The sequence below is a fragment of the Garra rufa genome, chromosome 7 (assembly GCF_049309525.1).
Source record: "Garra rufa chromosome 7, GarRuf1.0, whole genome shotgun sequence".
NCBI classification, from domain to species: Eukaryota; Metazoa; Chordata; class Actinopteri; order Cypriniformes; family Cyprinidae; genus Garra; species Garra rufa.
The window spans coordinates 19680071-19695366 of NC_133367.1; the positions used below are offsets into that span (position 1 = coordinate 19680071).

At 36.6% G+C, this 15296-nt stretch overlaps 1 protein-coding gene across 1 annotated transcript in view; it reads right to left on the reverse strand.

Annotated features, from left to right (window-relative positions):
- tspan7 (tetraspanin 7) overlaps window positions 1–15296 on the reverse strand; it is a 53069-nt gene that overhangs the window by 3454 nt on the left and 34319 nt on the right. Inside the window, exons 2-7 of the mRNA XM_073844046.1 lie at window positions 7315–7503; window positions 7151–7225; window positions 6869–6964; window positions 3954–4109; window positions 3784–3867; window positions 1520–1602 (exon numbers count right to left, since the gene is read on the reverse strand). Of these exons, the coding sequence (XP_073700147.1) occupies window positions 1534–1602; window positions 3784–3867; window positions 3954–4109; window positions 6869–6964; window positions 7151–7225; window positions 7315–7503 (669 nt within the window). The 3' untranslated portion in view covers window positions 1520–1533. The remainder of the gene's footprint in view (window positions 1–1519; window positions 1603–3783; window positions 3868–3953; window positions 4110–6868; window positions 6965–7150; window positions 7226–7314; window positions 7504–15296) is intronic.

A 15296-nucleotide genomic window follows, 5' to 3' on the forward strand; every position in this document is an offset into this window, starting at 1 on the left:
GGTCTTATGAACAAGAAAAGTGAAGTTGGACATCTCCCATGGCATGCATAGTCACCAGATCTGAATATTATTGTGCCACTTTGGGGTGTTTTAGAGGAGCGAGTCAGATAACATTTTCCTACACCAGTATCATGTAGTGACCTGACCCCTGATCTGCAAGAGGAGAATGGCTCAAAATGCCTTTGGCAACTGTGCAGGACTTGTATATGACAATTCCAAAGACGAAATGCTCTATTGGCCAAAAAAAGGAGGCCCAACACCATACTAACTGTGGTCTAAAACCAGGTGTTTCAGTTTTTTTGTCCAACCCCTGTATATATATATATATATATAATTTTTTTTTTTTTTAACAGATAATAATAATAAAATATTAATTTAAAGAGCTAGTTATTGATGTAATATATATATATATATATATATATAATTGTATTATTTAAACTACTGATTTATTATATAGAATTACATTTGAATTATATAATTAAAAAAAAAGATTTATTTTATATACACATACATACATATATATATATATATATATATATATATATATATATATATTTATATATTATAATTTATCTTATTGATTAGTTAATTAATTTATTAATTGACTATTAATGTATATACATTTATTCAAATGTGACCCTGGACCACAAAATCAAAAATCAGTAGTAACAATATAAAACAATACAATGTATAGGTCAAAATGATCGATTATTCTTTTATGCCAAAAGTCATGATATTAAGTAAAGCTCATGTTCAATGAAGATATTTTGTAAATTTCCTACCATAAATATATAAAAATGTAATTTTTGATTATTAATATGCATAGCTAAGAACTTAAATTTCCCCCCTCAGATTCCAGAATTTCAAATGGCTGTATCTCGGGCAAATATTGTCCTATCCTAACAAACCATACATCAATGGAAAGCTGATTTATTCAAATAATGCATAAATGTCAATTTAAAAAAAATATGACTGGTTTTGTGGTCTAGGGTCACAAAAAAATGCAATTATTACATTTTCAAACTATGTATTGGTTTATTACAGATAATTATATTTGAATATGAAATATAATTATATAAATCAATTATGCTGCCTTCTAAGAAAGCACACACTGAAACTATTTTGTTCAATATCTCCATTTTACTTTATCCGATATTTGCATCTTTATGGCACACTAACCCCAGACTCCATTAGAATCAACTGATAATAAATTCTCCCGTGAGCTATTTGTGTATTGTGAGTTGCAGTCATTTCAAATGAGACAGTATGATACCCCTGCTGGGAAAAAAAAAAAACAGGTAAAACCAGCCTAGGCTGGTTAGCTGGTTTAAGCTGAAAGTAGTTGGTAGTTGGTCTTTTAGCTGGTGGTCTCCCAGACTAACCAGCCTGGAAAAGTGGTCAAAACCCCACAAAAACCAGCTGGTTGATGGCTGGTTTTAGCTGTTTTTATTTTTATAGCAGGGACTAGCCAGTAGCTCACATTTATAACAAACTCTGTGTGTGTGTTTCTCTCTCTCACCTGTGCACACGCCGCTACACCATCTCGTACTGATTGGCAGTGATGAATCGTGACAGACAGCAGGCCAGCAGCATCCCGATCAGCTGAAAAACACACAAGCACGTGGCCGTTACCATGGTAAACCTGTTTTCCAGAGCTTTTTTTGCTCCCTCTTCCGACGTAATTGCTAATTAAATTAAATTGCGATAGTCGTTACTGCCGGCTGCTCTCCCGGGTTTACGGTTCGCTCTCTCCGGCGCACCGAATTCTAGTTATAATCATAATGAATGTTTACTGATTCCCGTTTAACCGAGCCAAAAGAATTCCACATGCGCGGTGGAAGATTAGACGTATTAGCGGGGCCGCGGCTCCAAGAGATGTCATCGATTCGGGCCGCCCGCGTGCTCACTGATAACATTTACAGTTCAATTAGCATCGGCGGAGGGGTCGAGGTGTTCCTGCGCGGCCCTTTGGACCCATTAGTGCGGATGGAGAGATATCTGCATAACGCTCCCGAGGCGGAAGCGTGAGTGACAGAGGGCCTGACTGCGTTTGATGCGGCACGTTCGCTAGCGAACCCCAGCTGCGCCACACAGTCGGCTGCGCGCCTGTGTCTATGTGTGTTTACTAAATGAGGGCTGGGAAAACACAGACAGCCCGGGGTCGGCGTTTGCCGGCGGGTTGTCATGGCAGCGCGGCTCTTGCTCGAGCTTTTAGACGCGCCGTTACCCGGTGACTCATTTCGGCGGCGTGAACCGCTCCACCTGTGTGAGACAACAACAGCCAGCTGTTCAGCTCACTTCGCCGCTAAACGGAAAACAGATTGGAGTAAATATTAGCTCGCAAACAATCGCCTTAGACGTGATTATGATGTCTCGAGGAGAGGAAAAATCTTCCTGGTTAAGATTAGATAAAAACAACCAGTTGCATGAGTCTGGGGCGGGGCTGTCTTGTTGTGTGACCAATCAAAAGTCATTTTCATACATAAAAGCAATCATTTACATATAAGGTTAAAAATATTTAATATAAAAAAATGAGAAACACGAAAACAAAATGTTAAAAAAAGTACCAATAATTAAAAAAAAGTTTGCAATAAAATAAATGTAGAATGTTAAACATTAAAATGAACTAAATCAAATGTCTAAAATACAAGTGTGGAATATTTTTTAAAGTTGTTTAAATTTAAATATATTATGTTTTACATTACATTTATTAGATTTCCCATATTATTGTCTACATTTATTTATTATTATTATTTTGTTTTTGTTTGTATTCATTAAAAAAAAAAAATTTAAAATAAAAAACATACATACACAAATACACATAAAAAAAAAAAAGTTTTGGTTTCATATTTTCCGTAACCATCAACAAAAAAGAGAGTAAAAGATGGTAAAAGTCTCCATCCTAACTAGCTGAAATTTATTTTAAATTAAAAATACAAATATATATTAAAATGCGGACAATTATAATAATTAAAAATTAATTATTATAGAATTGACAATTACATATTAAAATGTTTAACATATTATTTTTTATTTAAACAAATTAAAAAGTAAAAAATTCAGTTCAAATAAATCAAATGTAAAGAATATATTTACAATGTTTCAAATAAAAATTAAAAATTAAATGTTTCAAATATAAATATAGAATAAAACAAAATAACCTGATTAAAAGGTATGTAAAAAGGTGTAGAATTCTCTTAAAAAAATTACTTTATTTTTCATATTTCCTGTAACCACAAAAAATGAGTAAAAGATGGAAAAAGTATCCATCCTAGTTCAAATTAATTTAAAATAAACATTACAAATGTATATTAAAATGTTTTTAAAAATTTATAGTAATTTATATGATTTATAATTTATGTAGAAAATAAAATTTAATGTTACGATACAGTTAAAATAAAAATGAAAAATAAAATGTTTTCAATAAAAGTATAGAATATTTTTATATGCTTAAAATAACATCATTTAATTTAATTAATTTCAAATAAAAATTACAAATATATATGAACATCTTTAAAATAAAAATATATTTATTTTAATGTAAAAAATGCCATTTAAATAAATTTATAGAATATATTTACAATGTATAAAATAAAAATGAAAATATGTAAAATGTTTAAAATAAAAGTACAGAATATTAAAAAAAAAATGTTTAAAAATAATGATTTAAAATAAATTGACAAAACAGTGTAGAATACTTTTTAAATGACTTTTTATATTTTTCATAAATCCTGCAACCACAAAAAAATTGATTGTAAAAGATTGAATAAGTCTTCATCCTACCTGTGAGAATGCAATTCCAAACGTTACTCCAGCGATAATGCCCATGTTAGTCTCAATAAAAGTTGTCACCAGCTCATAGCAGCCCTGAACACAACAGACGCATTATAAATATATGAAAAACACAATCAGTGTGGTGTGTATGTTTGTGTGTGTGTGTGTGTGTGTGTTACCTGTTGATGGATTTTGGTTGGGGCTATGGTGGCGTTTCGCAGGTCTGAGGAGATGCAGTCGGAGATGTTAGCGCAGCAGCTCGGAGGAATCCCATTCACAGGGTAATAAATGCTGGAGAACCAGCTGGTGTAGTTCAGAACACCACAACAACGCAACTGAACACAGTCAGAGAGAAAATATGGATCAGATAATGACAGGTAATGCTTAATCAATCAATCTACCAATCTATATAACTGTAAAAACTACTTGAAACACCTTAGCAACACCCTAGTAACCACCAAGAACTGCTAAAGAATTACCCATCTTATCTTAGGTACTCCCTAGCAACTACCCAGAACACATTATCAACATCCTACTCAGACTACCCAACCACACAGAATTTAACAATGTCCATCAATCGGCCAGAATATCTTAGCAACCACCCAGAACACATTAGCAATCACTTAGCTACAATCCAGAAAAACCTTGCAACAGCCTAAAAACGATCTTAGTTATGCTCTAGCGACTGACTGTAACACCTTTTCAACCACCCAACAGTCACCCAGAATACATTAGCAACCTTTTAGCAACCATACAGAATGCCTTTGCAAGTGCCTAACAACCAGCAAGAATGTCCTACAACACGCTAAACAACCAGAATACCATAGCAACCTAAAATACATTTGCAATGCCCTAGTAACCAGTCTGAACACCCTTAAAACTGCCTTACAACCACTCAGAATGTCTTAGCAACCTCCTAGCAACCACACAATGTCCTTGCAACAACCTAACAACCAGAAAATATCTTAGCAAAACCATAACCTCACAGAATACCTTAGCAACCACACAGACTGCCTGTGCAATTACCTAACAACCAAAAAAAATCACTCCCTAGCAACTGGCTAGAACACCTATGAAACCGATCACCCAGAATATTTTAACAACAGCCTAGCAACCACACAGAATGCCCCTTGCAACTACCTAACAACCAAAAAATATTAGCAACACCCTAACGACCAAGAATACCTTAGAAATCCCCTAGCAACCACATGAGACACATTAGCAATGCCCTAGCAGCCATCATGAAGACCCTTACAACTGCAACCACTCAGAATATCTTAGCAACCTCCTAGCAACAAGACAATGTCCTTGCAACTACCTAACAACCAGAAAATATCTTCGCAAAACCCTAACCACACAGAATACCTTAGCAGCCACACAATGTCATTGCAAAAACAACCAGAAAGTATCTTAGCAACACTCTAACTAACCAGAATACCCTTGCAACTGCCTAACAACCAGAAGGAGTAACTTTGCAACACCCTAGCCACCCACAACACCTTAACAATCCCATGGAAACCAGACAGATTGCCCCGCAAAGTTACTTAACTATCAGAAAATATCTGTGCAAAATCCTAAGCATAAAAAATACATTGGACAACAACATAGAATACTCTTGCAACTTCCTAACAACCAGAAAGAATGTCTTGGCACCATCCTAACAACTCGCAATACAGGAGCAACTCCCTAGCAACCACACAGATTGCCACTGCAACTACCTAACAACCAAAAAATATTAGCAACACCCTAATGACCAAGAATACCTTAGAAATCCCCTAGCAACCACATGAGACACATTAGCAATGCCCTAGCAGCCATCATGAAGACCCTTACAACTGCAACCACTCAGAATATCTTAGCAACCTCCTAGCAACAAGACAATGTCCTTGCAACTACCTAACAACCAGAAAATATCTTCGCAAAACCCTAACCACACAGAATACCTTAGCAGCCACACAATGTCATTGCAAAAACAACCAGAAAGTATCTTGGCAACACTCTAACTAACCAGAATACCCTTGCAACTGTCTAACAACCAGAAGGAGTAACTTTGCAACACCCTAGCCACCCACAACACCTTAACAATCCCATGGAAACCAGACAGATTGCCCCACAAAGTTACTTAACTATCAGAAAATATCTGTGCAAAATCCTAAGCATAAAAAATACATTGGACAACAACATAAAATACTCTTGCAACTTCCTAACAACCAGAAAGAATGTCTTGGCACCATTCTAACAACTCGCAATACAGGAGCAACTCCCTAGCAACCACACAGATTGCCACTGCAACTACCTAACAACCAAAAAATATCTTAGCAACAATCCAAAAACCACACAGAGTGACCTTGCACTTACCTAACAACTAGAAAATATCTTAGCAAAACCCTAACCACACAGAATACCTTAGCAACCACAGAAAATGACCCTGCAACGACCTAGCAACCAGAAAATATCTTAGCAAAACCATAGCAACCACATGCCCATGCAACTACCTAACAACCAGAAAGAATATCTTGGCAACACCCAAACAACTCTCAGAACCTCAGCAACTCCCTAGCAATCACACATATTGCCACTGCAACTACCTAAGAACCAAAAATATCTTAGCAACACCCCAAAAACCACAGAGAATGCCCTTGCAACTACCTAACAACCAGAAAATATCTTAGCAAAACCCTATCTACACAGAATGCCTTAGCAACCCCCTAGAAACCACACAGATTGCCCCTGCAACTACCTAACAACCAAAAAATTTTAGCAACAGACTAACTACCCAGAGTACCTTAGAAACTCCCTAGCAACTACCCGGAGCACATAAGCAATGCCCAAGTAGCCACCCTAAACTTTCTTACAACTGCCTAACAACCATCCAGAATATATTAGCAACACCCTGCCAACTACTTGGAACACCTTAGCAATAGCTAACAATCAATTAAACTAATATACAAGCATTTAAAACAAATAAAAAAAAAACTTTATAGAGTTAAGGTAGCTACGTTTGTCTTGACAAAGATTGTCTAATGTTAAATCCAATTTATGACACATTCTTCATTAAGTTTTGTTACTGATGTTAACCAGCATTTGAACATACACTCCTCTGGACGTTGTCCACCGCGACACTCCTCTCGTCCTGAGTGTTGTAGTTCTGAACAGCCTCGTTGTACGTCCTCAGAAAGGTGCCTTTGATCTGAGCAAACACACAAACACACACACACACACACACACACACACACACACACACACAAACAAACACAAACACAGATACATACTCTGTCAGATGTCACCAGAACAAGCCCTCCTAGTGTGAGACAGATGGAGATCTCGGAGACGCATTACGGGTCACCACCGGAGAGAATGCGTACACGCGTCTCACCTCATGACGGAAAACAAAGCCCGAGATGCCAGCGACCAGCTCAGCCAGGAACACCAGAGACAGGAACATGGCGTACTAGAGACGGAGAGAGCAAGAGAGACATGTTAGCTGTCTGTTTTTGGGCGTCATTAGATGTAAAATGCACTTCCTGAAGCCGAACTCACCAGTTTGAGCATCCATGGGCTCCCGCGGCACGTGGCGAAGCATCCGAACAGGCCGAACACAATGATGGTGGTCCCGGTCCCGATGAGCACGTACGGAGCATTGGTGGAGTTCTCAGCGATCAGAGAGATGTACGGACCCAAAATGAACTTCCCCCATAATCCCACAGCCAGTAGGATCGCCCCCGTGATCTACAGAGGAAAACATGTTTTAGTGTTAAACCATTCTAGTTAGTACTTGTGCACCTTTGCTACCATCTAGTGGACAATACATGAACAGCAAAACACAACATAGAAATTATTCTGATTAGCCAATAATGGAAAAAAAGGGGCAGTCCAGTCATGGCATAATGGTTAGAGAGTCTGACTTGTAGCCCAAATGTCACGGGTTCGAGTGCTGGCAGTAATTGCAGATGGGGGGAGTGAATGACCAGCTCTCTCTTCCACCCTCAATACCACGACTGAGATGAAACCCTTGAGCAATGCACCGAACCCCCAACTGCTCCCTGGACACCGCAGCAAAAATGGCTGCCCTCTGTTTTGGGTGTGTGTTCACTTGGATGGGTTAAATGCAAAGCATAATTTCACAAATTTATAAATGGTTTGAATTAGCATTATTATTAATAATATTCGACCACAGAATGTGAAAGTGAAAGTCATCATTTTCACTTTCACATTCTGGGGTTGAATATTTTTAATGATGCTACACAGAAAGTGATTCAGATGATTCATATGATTCAAATTAGCATCATGCATCAAATAGCAATTATCATATGATTCAAACATCAATAAAAATATTTGTCCACAGAATGTGAATGTGAAAGTGAAAGTAGTCACTTTTGCTTTCACATTCTGTGGTGGAATATTTTTAATAATGATTCAAAATTAGCATCATGCATCAATTATCATAAGATTTAAATAATTCAAATTAGCATCATTATTAAAAATATTCAACCACAGAATGTGAAAGCAAAAGTGACTACTTTCACTTTCACATTTTGTGGTGAATATTTTTAATGATGCTAATTTGAACAGTTTGAATGATCTGCTTAATTGCTAGTTGATGCATGATGCTAATTTGAATAATTTATCAAATTAGCATCATTAAAAATATTCGACCACAAAATGCGAAAGTAAAAGTGATGACTTTCACATTCTGTGGTTGAATATTTTTAATAATGATGCTAATTTGAAAACAAATTATATGATTCAATTTAACATCACGCATCAATTAGCAATTAGCATATAATTGAAATGATTCCATTTCATATAATTATTAAAAATATTTAACCACAGAATGTGAAAGCGAAAGTGACGACTTTCACATTCTGTGGTCGAATATTTTTAATGATGCTAATTGAAAAATTATTCAAATGACTCAAATGATTCAAATTAGCATCAATTAGCAATTATCATATGATTCAAATGATTCAATTTTGACACATTTGAATCATTTTCAAATTAGCACCATTATAAAAAAACATTCGACCACAGAATGTGAAAGCGAAAGTGAATCATTTTCAAATTACTACCAATTTCTACAAAACTCTACCAATTTCTAATTAACAGTGTTGTTATCATTAACTAAAACTATTAAAAATAGTTTTCTGTAAATTAAATAAAATAAAAATTTTAGATAAAAACACTTAAAACCTAAACAAAAATTTGACATTTTGCCTTGGCTATTGATGTTGAAGTACTAAAATTGCTCAAATTAAAAATAATAATCGTAAATAATAATAATAAAAATATAAAAGACAAAAGCACAAGACAAAATGACTAAAACTTGAACGGAAAATATTAAAATAAAAGCTATTTTACTAAAATGACACTGCCTATTAGTTGCACTAATTTCAGTTTAGTTTATAGCCAATAATGAAATTATTTAAATTCAAACCAATATTTGAAAATATGACTACACCATAAAAGCTGTAATATGTTACATTTTAATAATCAGTTTTGATTATTATGTGTCATTTACATATTATAAGTACATATTTTGTGTCAAAACCATTCTGATTAACTTTAGTATCTACTAATTAGTATTATTTGTTTAGAATTAGTTTTATATACACAAGTTGAATTTGACTGATATATGACAACTTTTTGGGGGCAGGAACTTTTCTAAAAAGCACAAATTTAAATTTTTTATTGGGATTTATGTTTAAAAAAAAACTATACTTAAAATAAATTCCAGTTTAAATAAATAAATAAATAAACAGAATGAGAAGCAAATAACACTAATACTAATACTAACACTACTACTAATAATAATAATATATTTTCTAAATTTTATTTACTTTCTCAAAGCATAAACCTTAGTAATCGTATTTTATATTTTTTTCTTTTACTTTATGAAGTACAATCGTGGCCAAAAGTTTTGAGAATTACATAAATATTGGAAATTGGAAAAGTTGCTGCTTAAGTTTTTATAATAGCAATTTGCATATACTCCAGAATGTTATGAAGAGTGATCAGATGAATTGCACAGTCCTTCTTTGCCATGAAAATTAACTTAATCCCGAAAAAAACTTTCCACTGCATTTCACTGCTGTCATTAAAAGACCTGCTGAGATCATTTCAGTAATGGTCTTGTTAACTCAGGTGAGAATGTTGATGAGCACAAGACTGGAGATCATTATGTCAGGCTGATTGGGTTAGAATGGCAGACTTGACATGTTAAAAGGAGGGTGATGCTTGAAATCATTGTTCTTCCATTGTTAACCATGGTGACCTGCAAAGAAATACGTGCAGCCATCATTGCGTTGCATAAAAATGGCTTCACAGGCAAGGATATTGTGGCTACTAAGATTGCACCTAAATCAACAATTTATAGGATCATCAATAACTTCAAGGAAAGAGGTTAAATTCTTGTTAAGAAGGCTTCAGGGCGTCCAAGAAAGTCCAGCAAGCGCCAGGATCGTCTCCAAAAGAGGATTCAGCTGCGGGATCGGAGTGCCACCAGTGCAGAGCTTGCTCAGGAATGGCAGCAGGCAGGTGTGAGCGCATCTGCACGCACAGTGAGGCCAAGACTTTTGGAAGATGGCCTGGTGTCAAGAAGGGCAGCAAAGAATCCACTTCTCTCCAAAAAAAACATCAGGGACAGATTGATCTTCTGCAAAAAGTATGGCGAATGGACTGCTGAGGACTGGGGCAAAGTCATATTTTCTGATGAAGCCTCTTTCCGATTGTTTGGGGCATCTGGAAAAAGGCTTGTCTGGAGAAGATAAGGTGAGTGCTACCATCAGTCCTGTGTCATGCCAACAGTAAAGCATCCTGAGACCATTCATGTGTGGGGTTGCTTCTCATCCAAGGGAGTGGGCTCACTCACAATTTTGCCCAAAAACACAGCCATGAATAAAGAATGGTACCAAAACACCCTCCAACAGCAACTTCTTCCAACAATCCATTTTCCAGCACGATGGAGCACCGTGCCATAAGGCAAAAGTGATAACTAAGTGGCTCAGGGACCAAAACATTGAAATTTTGGGTTGCAATCAGTCAGGATTTGGCCCAGAAGTTGATTGAGAGCATGCCCAGTCGAATTGCAGAGGTCCTGAAAAAGAAGGGCCAACACTGCAAATACTGACTCTTTGCATAAATGTCATGTAATTGTCAATAAAAGCCTTTGAAACGTATGAAGTGCTTGTAATTATATTTCAGTACGTCACAGAAACAACTGAAACAAAGATCTAAAAGCAGTTTAGCAGCAAACTTTGTGAAAACTAATATTTGTGTCATTCTCAAAACTTTTGGCCACGACTGTATGTACCACTAACAACCGTTCAAATGTCAGTTTAGTGTGTTGACCAGAAGAGGGCACCGGTGTATTTATTCATCACTAGAATGTTCTATGAATCGCGGGACTCTCATTGAGGGGCGGTGGGATGTCACGTAATAAATGATCTACTGCACGACCAGCCTAACAGAGACACAGAATATGTACCTCTTCTAATGAAAATACATAAGCCTCAAAAACAAGTATATATCTGAACGTTTCATCTCTAATGCACAACAAACAAAAGATGACAGACATGAGAACAAGCTCACATTTCAGTAAAATAAGACAAAGAAAATGAGATATTTGTCTCTTAAGAGATACACACTAACAAAAAGAGCCATGGTATTACCATGTTTTATGATTCTGATATCTTATAGAATCATTCATCTTATGCTAAATCACTCAGGGTCATTTAATGAAAAATTCGAATCATTTTTAGTTCAGAAACTATGTGAAACAGATCGTCTTTCGGCGGTTTGGATCATTCTCTCAGGGTTTATTAAGTTTTCATAAGCAGTCTGGAGGACACATGAAGGCCGATGGGAGAAAGTCGCCTTCGGCTGCTTGTGTTGAACCAGTTCAGCCTACTAGCGGAGAAGCGGACGGATCACAGATTCAACACGACGAACTGAATCAACACGTTCAGGACATTTCTGCATGCAATCGTTATTAAAATCATGAGTGAAAGGCCATGACTAACACCCACGCATTCGAGATGAGCAATAGCAAGCGCACAGGATGCTGCTACCCACAGAAACGGCCGTGAATAAGTGAACCCACATCCCACTCAGTACAGTATGATGCCGTCAATTTTTCACCTCTGAGGAGTCATCGCTACGGATGTGCTAATGATGGTGTGAAGAGCTGTAGTGTCACAAGCTAAACTCAATAGTGTGCCTATAGGCAGCTACATTTTAAGGCAGTATACTGTTCCAAAAACAGTTTGATTAATGTGTCGCTAAGCTAAACATAATGACACTCAAATAGGCCTATGTCTCACTTCCTGCTTCCGGAACGCGGAGTAGGGTAATAGAACTTCCGGTCATTGCTAGTAACGCTACTGCAACGATAAAAACAATGGCAGCAGTTGTTCTTGAAGCGTACCAGGTTGCTTTACGACGAAACACTACGCAAGTCTTGGGTGAGATTAATAAAGAGAGATGAGGGGCCTTCTTTTAATATTCTCCGGGGTAGCACTTTCGTTTGCAGTTTGCATTTCAACAAGGAGAGCATCTACGTCTCGCAAAGTGGTCGGAAGAAACTTAAAATACTACACCCAATCTATGTATTCCCACCAATGATTGTAAATAAAACAAAATTCGATTAATTAAAAAGGATGTTTTATCTGACACATGTATTACTCTTATCTCTGCTATATAAATACACTTGACTTTGACATTCAATAATATCACGTTAAGCGTTTTCTCCCTCATAGAAGCCCATAATAAGGAAACAACTTAACGTGGTTTAACGTACCTCAACAGCGATCAGGAAAGACCGAACTTCTGTTCAATTTTACTTATAATAAATACTTGCTGCTGTCAAAAGAACGAGCTCTTATTCAGCATATAAAGTGATCGCCCCCCCATAGAAGTCCATTATAACAAACCATGTTATGCTTTTTCCTTAATGGAGTTATATAGGGATAAAACGATTAACGTGATATTATTCACTTTATATGCTGAATGATATTTCATTCGTTTGACAGCAGCAAGTATTTATTATAACTGAAATTTAACAGAAGTTTGTTTTCCCTAGTCGTTGAGATACGTTAAACCACGTTACGCTGTTTCCGTATAACGGGCTTCTATGAGGGAGAAAACGCTTAACGTGATATTATTCACTTTACCTGTCGAATAAGGACTCGTTCTTTAGATAGTAGTTACTGTTTGTTCCAAGTAAGGTTTGACAGAAATGTGGGGTTTCCTGGTAGTTTTTTACGTACATTAAGCCACGTTAGGCGTTTTAGAACGTCCCTAAAAAGCTAACCGGAACTGCCGTCACCCCACTCAGAGACGTTCAATTGTTGCGTGACATAGGCCTATTAGCGCAAAATGTACACAGCACCCACAAATACACTTTGTCAATTAACATGTTGCTAACAGTGCAACAAAACTGGAATTAGCACAAAATATACTGAAAAATGTACACACAAATGAGTTAAATGTGTTAAATGCTGCTACAGCTTTTTTGTCATTAGCATGTTGCTAAGCTAACAATGAAAAAAAAAAGATACTTGAATTAGCACAAAATAGGGTCATATATATATATTGAAAAAAAAAACAGCTAAAACCAGCTAGGCTGGTTGGCTGGTTTAAGCTGGAAGTAGCTGGTTTTAGCTGGTCTCCCAGCCTGGCCAGGCTGATCAGGCTGGTTTTAGCTGGTGGTTTTCCAGCCTGACCAGATAAGACCAGCTAAGACCAGCCTGGAAAAAAGGCCAAAACCCCTCTAAAACCAGCCTGCCGACCAGCTATGACCAGGCTGGTTGACCAGCTAAAACCAGCCAACCAGCCTAGGCTGGTTTTAGCTGTTTTTTTCTCACACACACACACACACACACACACACACACACACACACACATATATATATATATATATATACACAGGCAAGCCCGAAATTATTCACACCCCTGGCAAATTCTGACTTAAAGGTACTTTTATTCAACCAGCAAGGTTTTTTTTGGACCAGATATTATGTATAAGAGGCATCATTGTGGGAAAAAATATTTCCCAGCTTTTATTTACATTTGAACAAAAAGTGGAATGTCCAAAATTATTCATAGCCTTTGCAAACAGTCTTTGGGAAAATCCAAAGTTCTATACCATTCCACATAGTCCAAGCTGTTCTAAAGCATCCTAATTACCCTGATTCATTGGGAACAGCTGTTTTAATCAACTCAACAGGTGAAAAATAGAAGCTCTCTGCTGTTGGTTTGTGGACAGTCATGGCTAAGACAAAGGAGCTCAATGAGGACCTGCAGCTGCGCATTGTGGCTAAGCTAACATTGAAACAAAATACATAGCTTTGCTACAGTACCACCACAGTATTTTTATGTTAATATGTCACCAAAAGTACCAAAAAGTACCATGGAAATACTTGGAGGTACTTTTTAAAAAAAAATTTGGTAAGTGAATGACACAATAGTCTAATTAGCAACAAAACTAGGATTGACTGAAATGATTACGTAATACCCATGTTTTTTTTTTCAGAACATACACTATGCTAATATCACATATCAATATATAGTACGATGGTTTTAAATTTTGACACCGCCAGTTTAGTATCTCAGTACTTTTTGTTGCTAGCATGTTGCTAAGCTAACAGTGAAGCAACAATACTTTATTAGCACAAAATACAGCAAAATATACATAAAACATGCATGTTGCTAAGCTAACACTACAACAACGTTGTATGCATAAAACACCAATATTATGTTGAATGTGTTAATTACTGCCATGATTCTTTTTTGTCATTAGCATGTGGCACAAATGCCACAGTATTTTTGTCAATATGTTGCCAAAAGTACCCAAAGAGTACCATGGAAATAGCATGGTACTTTTTTGGTATTTTTTTGTAAATGAATGACGCAATACTCTAGTTAGCAACAAAAATACACACACTAGGACTGACTGAAATAATTACATAATACCACGTTTCTTTTCAGCACATACACTATGCTACTACCACATATCGATATATAGTACAATGGTTTAAAAACTTGACACGCCATTGTACAGTCCCAGTACTTTTTGTCATTAGCATGTTGCTAAGCTAACAAGGTGATGCTTTAATGTGTCTAAAAATACTTTTTTTATAATAAATTAGAGCATTTTCTTCGGTCATTAGCATGCCCATGACGCCTTAAAATATCATCTAGGTCTACGTCGCACTAGGATTTAAGAAAAAAAGCTTAAGCTCAATGGTAGCACCATGTTGTCATTCAGACCATGTCCGCCATTGCACAGAGGACACAGCGTCCCGTCTCCATCTCACACTGAGACACAGAGAGATGGGGAGCAAGAAGGAGAAAGTGCACAGATGGTGTGACTCATCAGGGATCCAAGAGAGAGGAAGAAACAACTCTTAACTTTGAAGAACTAAAGAGTAAAGTGCGCAGAACTTTAAAAACCCTTGAGAACGATGATAAGAGGAGACAGAAAGAGCCATTAACGGTTCTCTTCAACAGAGAGCTCTGCTGTCTTT